This window comes from Penaeus japonicus, unplaced genomic scaffold (genome assembly GCF_977035675.1).
Source record: "Penaeus japonicus unplaced genomic scaffold, GWHDUDI00000001_assembly GWHDUDI00000027, whole genome shotgun sequence".
Classification (NCBI taxonomy): domain Eukaryota; kingdom Metazoa; phylum Arthropoda; class Malacostraca; order Decapoda; family Penaeidae; genus Penaeus; species Penaeus japonicus.
The window spans coordinates 23,382,174-23,389,673 of NW_028234429.1; the positions used below are offsets into that span (position 1 = coordinate 23,382,174).

Here is a 7,500-nt window from a genome sequence, read left to right on the forward strand (position 1 = left end):
GACGGGAGGATAGGGATTGGGGTGGGGGAGACACAGGAGCGGGGTAGGAAGATGGGAGGGTGTATGAGGGGAAGAGAGGGGTGGGGCAAATGGGAGGGGTGCGTGTGGGGTGGAAGTGCCACATGGGCGTCTCGTGGTCCAGCTCCTAGCCCTCAGCCCCCTGATTCAGCCCCCCCCCCTTTTGTAAATTGATGTGGAGGAAGATGCAAGGCCGCGTGCCCTGGGATGCCTTCTGAGACGCTAAATATCGATCCCGCCGCAGAGGGGCTGCGGCATCCTCTCTCTCTCTCTCTCTCTCTCTCTCTCTCTCTCTCTCTCTCTCTCTCTCTCTCTCTCTCTCTCTCTCTCTCTCTCTCTCTCTTTCTCTCTCTCCCCACATACACATCTTCTCTCTCACCATCTCCATCTCCCTTTGTTTCTACCTCTTTCATCTCCCATTCTCTCTTCTCTTCACCTCCCCTCCTCTCTTTCCCCCTCCTTTCCTCCCGCAGCCTTCACTTTACACTCCCTCTCCCTCTCCCTCTCTCGCCCTCTTTCTCTCTCTCTCTCCACCGCCCCTCCATCTCTTTCTCCTCCCCCTCTAACTCCCCATCTCTCTCCTCTTCCCTCCCCCGCATGTGTGAAATATCTTGCGAATAGTAAATTCATTTTCTAGACAATGGCGCCCTGAGATAAAAGAGCTATTAACATAATGATCAAGATCGAACAGCTCACCATGAAGAACAAAGATGCGCAACAGAATATGATGGGGAAAAAGAGTAAGGGGGAGAGAGGGAGGGAGGGGAGGAGGAGGAAGAGGGAGGGAGGAGGAAGAGGGAGGAGGAGGAGGAGGAATAGGGAGGGAGGAGGAAGAGGGAGGGAAGAGGAAGAGGGAGAAGGAGGAGGAAGAGGGAGAAGGAGGAGGAAGAGGGAGAAGGAGGAGGAAGAGGGAGGAGGAGGGAGGAGGAGGAGGAGGAGGAGGAGGAGGAGGAGGAGGAGGAGGAGGAGGAGGAGGAGGAGAGGAAGAGGAGAAGAAGAGGAAACAGGGATGGTAGAAAATGGTAACAAATTCATAACAGACGATAAAACAAGAATACGGGAAAAACGATGCTTCATTAATATTGTAAACGATCTCAGATTATAGCCGCGTGATCCCAACCCTCTAAAATTGAGTAGCAACAAATTCATTTATTCAGTAGATCATTCAGTGCAGTATGTAAAAAACGTCCCCAAGTTTTTCCTGCTGTTTTCCGAACAAAGTAATACCTTCAGCGGTTGTCAATTATCGTCAAGCAGCAGTATTTTTCTCTTGTGGTCTTCAAACAAGTCTGAAATGTTTCTGGTCGGCATCTAAACGTGAACTTCAGAGTCCATGCAAGCTCTTCACAGCTGACAATGTTAGCATTTTAAGTCTGTTTGACAACGATTGTATTGGAAATGTTACGTTAGTTATGTCTGGTTGAGAAAACAAACTCCCGCACTAAACGTACATTTTAAAGACACGAGAACCATTAGGTACTAAATATGGTCATCGTAATAAGTTAGCTTCCAAATCACCTGAGAGTATCAAGCATTCGCGCAAGACAACCATGAGGGAACCATGTATTTCTTGGATCTCATTCAAAAAGACGAAAAAACACAAAAGAAAAACATGCATAATAACGTTCGATCCAGTCGCGTCGTACCCGCCCTGGTTCTCCTGGCGCCTTGCCCAACGACTACCGTATGGGTAGACAGAGAGAGCGACCGACGGACCACTCCCGCTCAGTAACGACGCTCAACGCTACGAGAGAGAGGCCTCGGACACCGTTTCACGCTGCTAATACTCCAGATACGCCGCACGCCCCGGTCCATTAACTAATTGAATTGCATTCTAGTACATAATTAACGCCACTGCACTAACGAGTTCGACCACGCCGATCCGAAATGCGACGGATTCAGCGCCTCTGGAAGGGAGTTGGTGATTGGAGATAACCTAAGCGTCGTAACACGAATTTCCTCGCTCGCGGATAGCAGCAAACGAAAAATATTACAGGGAGCTTTCTGTTGACAGCGACGGCGGCCAAGTTATCCACAAGGAGAGATCCTTCGCTCGGCGGGAAGGAGGCGGACGGAAGAGGAAAATTAGTTACGTCAGGATCTGCTGCGGCCGCCTGTTAGTCGCTCCACACACCCGCGACATACGACTTGTAAGTGGCTGCCACGCGATACACACTCGTACTCATGCTAATACCTTTGCGGTTTCTTTTTTACCCAGTAAATATATTTATATATGTATATAATTCTTAACTCGAAGGCTTTGAAAAGAACTACAAACGAATCCATTTTGTGGCGAACCCAACCGGAAGTTCAAGAGGCCTACACGATCGTCTTTAGCTGCGTGTAACTGCACCTGTCTTCCGACGAGGAGGCCAATATAGAGAAAACTTCACGTACGAAGCCATTGATTTCCGAGCACACTCCTTTTCTCCCTCGTCAGTGGTCCTCCAGCGACGGACGACCATCCTCGGAATCCAAAAACCTACGTAGGAGCTGAATCGGCTTGGTTTATAGGCATGTTCACCCCGACAACACAATAACCATCGTCCACGGATGGATGATTCCCACCGGAAGCTCTGCTCCGGGTCGACGCTAGATACTAGGGACGGGGACCACTCATCACGCTCGCACACAAAGGTCCAGGGACGGTATGGCCAGCGCCGTAACGCGTCTGTTCCGGAAACAGCGTAATTTTCCCTCATTCTTTCAGCAGCGTGGTTAGGGACGGGCAACCACCACAAGAGACGGGCGAGATTCACGCTTGTTATTCGCTTTTTCTCCCTCTTTTACTGCGTTCTGATCATCTCGCTAATCATGGCGTGCGTGTGCGCCAGAAAGAGAGACTGGCGTAAGAAAAGGATAGAGGGGGAAGTACACGGAGAGAGAAGCGGGAGAGAAAGAGAAGATTGTGTGTGTGTGGGGGGGGGGGGAGAAAGGAAGGAGAGAGAGAGGGAGAAAAAGGGAGGGGTCGATGTAGAGTGGGAACTGGAGGGAGGGAGGTGAAGTAGAGGCAGATAGTTAGGGTTAGGGGGTGGGAGGGAGAGGGAGAGAGAGGGGGGGAGAGAAGAGAGAGGGGAAGAGGGAGAGACAAAGTAGGGGGAAGAGGGAGAGAGAAAGGAGGGGGAAGAGGGAGAGAGAAAGGAGGGGGAAGAGGGAGAGAGAAAGGAGGGGGAAGAGGGAGAGAGGAGGGAGAGAGAAAGGAGGGGGAAGAGGGAGAGAGGAGGGAGAGAGAAAGGAGGGGGAAGAGGGAGAGAGGAGGGAGAGAGAGAGGAGGGAGAGAGAAAGGAGGGGGAAGAGGGTGAGAGGAGGGAGAGAGAAAGGAGGGAGAAGAGTGAAAGAGAGATGGAGACCTTAAACAGTTGGGTAAATACGGAGCAAGCATGCATACGTAAACACACACCATTCCTCGCCTCCACACGTAAAAGATACAATGGCTGAGCCTTTTTACAACCGTCCTTCTTTGGGTGGACGTTTCCCCCCAAAAATACTCCCTGGCGCTGTGTCATTGCCCTCCGAAAACCCGTGCAGAATCACGTGTCAAGCGTGGGTCATGACACCAACAATGACCTTAACAAGAGACCTTCGGCGACAACGGACAATGAGGCAGATAGTAGTGAGGTGCGAGCAGCTGCAGGCGGGGCAAAGCAGCGGTCACTGTCACCCTTAAATTATCCTTTTCGGGGTTCACGCAGCTTACCCAAGCCTGCCAGCCTGCCAGCCTGCCTGCCTGGCCCGCCGACACTTCCGTCCCGTCCCGTTCACAGCCCGATGTCATTATCATAATGACAATCCATGTGTGAATTCTTTGAAATTGATATTCATCAGTGACAGTGTACGGATAGATAATTGCGGAGGATCTATGTCACTTCAATCCTCAGGAAAGACCAACAAAATAATTGTATTTATTTAGAATTTTATAATTCTGTGTTGCCTGTTTATAGACAGAGATCAATAAAAGCTTTTGTTATTCAAAACTCCTCTAAATTTACTGTAAATATCCATTAGGTTGAGGGTAATATATCATACATGGATATGGTTTTGAAATGCTCAAAAGGATAAAAAATAAAACGCTTAGGCTCTCGGTTCTAATTTATACATACAGCCAGTTTTTTTTTTTTTTTATCACAGACAGACAGACTCACTCACTCTAGTGCTCCAGACCCCTTGACCGCTATGAAGGGGAACCCCGCGCCTTCGGTAGACGAGCGGGGCACCGAGCTTGCGCTTGTGCGTCCCCCCGAAATCTCAGGCGTTAAGCTTATCTCGAAACCCCAAGTTGCGAACCATAATAGCCCGCGCAAAGCCGGAACTGCCCCGGCGTGAATGGGTTAATCACAGACAGACAGACAGACAGACACAGACACAGACACAGACACAGACACAGACACAGACACACACACACACACACACACACACACACACACACACACACACACACCACCCAAAAAGCCAACCGCACTCTCCCTCGACTTAAACACACACTCGCTCTCGAGCTGTGATGAAGGTCTCACTGTACAGCTCAAGGGTTCTACACCATTTATACGATATCGAGGTCATCGCCGGAGGTCAAGCAGATGTCTTGATGAAACCCTTCATTCTGAACACCGAACGATTCAGAATTTCAAATCGTCTCTCTACCAACGATCGTATGTGTCTCTATCTATCGCTATCCCTGAAAACCCTTACCCAAAATTCTACCTAAATACTCGCCCTCCATGACGAAATCCTGACACATTAAGACTAAAAACTGCTAATGAAGTGTACTTTTGTAACAAGCGGGTAAATACAGCTGATCTCCATCACAGAAGATCGTTAAAATGCCCATCGGAGGTCAGGTCAAAGGTCAAACAATAACTACCCTCCATGCTGCCCCAGGGGCTTGGAGTGAGAGAGAGACCATAACCAGCGTGACATCCGAGATCCTGTGTCCACGCTTCTTGGTCCTTAGTCTACGGAGCTTTATCATTGAGGGACACGGACTTTTAAGATGCCATCTCTTTCCCCTATGTCGATGCGATGCGCTTCTCTTCATACATTATTACACCGGAAATCAATGCAAGCTCTTCCCGGAAACCATTTACAATTCATCACATCAATATTCAATAAGCTATCAAATATTCATGGTACTTAATAAAAAATAAAAAAAATAAAACTCTCAGGCAAACAGTGGGTTTTCCTCTCTCCTCGGGATGGCAGAGGGAGTTTGGCGGGCGGGAGGAGCAGGGACAAGGGAGAGGGAGTGAGAGAGAGAGAGGGAGAGAGAAGAGGAGGAAGGGGAACAGAGGGGGCGGGAAGGGGGTGGGTGGGGGGCAGCAGGGACGGTGGCTATGGCGTGGGTCCCGCTCCTGCCTCTGTTACAGTCGATTCTCTCATTACAAACTCCGTCTCGTTCTTGTTATTTTCTAGAGATACACTTCGATATGAACAAGTACATGTAAGCGTTTTATGATTCTTCCCTTACAGTGGGCAAAATATGGTCATTTGCATTCTCCATGCGTTTTATAGTTAAATAGCTAAATCACATGCGTTTTAAGACAAGAAAACATTGAAAGTAGCGTAAACGTAACGTAAAAATAAACATGCATGAACATTGCAAAAACGTAACTTGTTAGCCTTGTCTTGACGAACGACCCTTGAGCAAAAAGTATGATACATTCCAGAGAACATTCAAAATACAAAATGCAAACAAGTCTGGAATACAGGCTGTTCTCGTGGCACATTAAGATACTGTTTTATATAACCATGTCACTAATATTTAACACTTGAACAGTCGAATACAGATTATGATTTTGTTTAATTCAATACAAAATATAGTTTGCAGATATGTATGGTTTAATAAAACTCATCTGTATATGGAACACCGCTTTTAGATTCTCTTGTATCACAACTGTAATAAACTTTCAACTCACTATTAGCGCCATGATATGCACTGACGTCACATTATCCTAACAACACTGCACTTCCAGGAATATATCAACACTAAAACACTTAAAATATCATTCGACATTATATATAAGTGCTGTTCACTCACTGCTTGTGCGCAACACGGAGCGGAGTCAAGTTCACTTCGTATCGTAATTGGAATTTCTCATTGTAAACATTTTCAGCATAATCTGCACACACTATTTGTTCAGCAAATTAAACCATTTCTATCAGTGACTCGTGTTTACTTCCATTTCGATATGCCAAAGTATACTCAGAACCGTGCAGTCTGGCTGTCTGCCTGCTCCTCTGCTCTGACGCATTGCGATTCCAAAATTGTGGGTACTTACTGGGTAGTAGGCGGGGGGTACCTGCGGAGGCAGGGGAAATACGCTGGAAGCCCACAGCTTGCCGGTTTGCTAAGAACGTCACGGAATAAAACTGTGCCACGAAGTAGTGGCTGGACTAGAGGATGAGTATTGCCGGACACAGAGCGTGGCTGCACAGAACACACTGAGCACAGTCACTGGCGGAGGGACTTGCACTCGCCCGATCAATGGACGCGCACCGCGACCCTCCGCTCAGACAAGTAGCTCCAAAATACAACTATACACTCGTTCTTATCCTATTTCCTCTATTTCTTTTGGGATTCTCGGCATACATAATCTATTCTACGCATATTCAAAAGTGGGATAATTATCATATTTCAAGATGTAACCTAAAATAAGCCGAAACGTTTTCTGTACACGTTGTTTGGTTGATCGTACTTCAGGCAGCGCGGTTAGTACGGGTAACCTTACGAAGTAGTTGGTAGCGTTCGAAAAATCTGTATCCGCGCCTTATTTTTATGTGTGATTTCTCGAAATAAATCTTCACCTATTTTGAGTACACTGCTCTGCTATTTGCTCATCAGTTTACATACTACAATACAAACGCCCACGAAAATAGTATTTCGGAGTAAGACTGCTGAGACGTCCTTACGAAAATGAGAGGAGTGTATACTCATTTGTAGGATTCCAAAAAAAACTAGTATAATACTGAGCATTTTGTGCTCCTGCCAAGAATCCCACCATCTCTATCCCACTCCTGTAAACCGGCTACATCTTCATTAAACCAAAGAATAAAAGCCTCATTTCGGCGGCTCAATAAGAATGAATCGCTGCAAAGGAGGCACACAATCACCCCAACATTTCAGGAACGGTTGCAGATGGCTAGGATTCACGAGGACGCACCACAGAGAGGGATGAGTTTTGTGTGTGTGTGTGTGTGTGTGTGTGTGTGTGTGTGTGTGTGTGTGTGTGTGTGTGTGTGTGTGTGTGTGTGTGTGTGTGTGTGTGTGTGTGTGTGTGTGTGTGTGTGTGTGTGTGTGTGTGTGTGTGTGTGTGTGTGTGTGTGTGTGTGTGTGTGTGTGAGAAAATAAACTGGCCCTATAAGATCAAATCTGCGAGAATCTTTGGGTCTTTCGGAAAAAATATCCAGAAGAGAGTAGCGGATGAGAAGGCCCTTCCGAATAGTGCTCGTGTGATGATGCGAGCGCCGATGTTTAATTAGTAAACAAAA

General features: G+C 47.4%; 1 protein-coding gene across 37 annotated transcripts in view; it reads right to left on the minus strand.

The window, feature by feature from the left end:
• The window catches only part of LOC122256429 (RNA binding protein fox-1 homolog 1-like), a 375,573-nt gene that overhangs the window by 125,348 nt on the left and 242,725 nt on the right, over positions 1-7,500 (minus strand). For 14 of the 37 annotated variants that reach the window (XM_086552817.1, XM_086552816.1, XM_086552795.1 and 11 more), the window contains exon 1: positions 6,291-6,500. The exons of 22 other annotated variants lie outside the window; for them this stretch is intronic. Coding sequence is in view for 1 of the 15 variants with exons in the window: in XM_043021103.2 (XP_042877037.1) it covers positions 5,928-5,939 (12 nt within the window). In the remaining 14 variants the exon portion in view is untranslated. Of the gene's footprint in view, positions 1-5,927; positions 5,955-6,290; positions 6,501-7,500 lie in introns of those variants that run through there. One more of the 37 variants, XM_043021103.2, reaches the window with a different exon arrangement.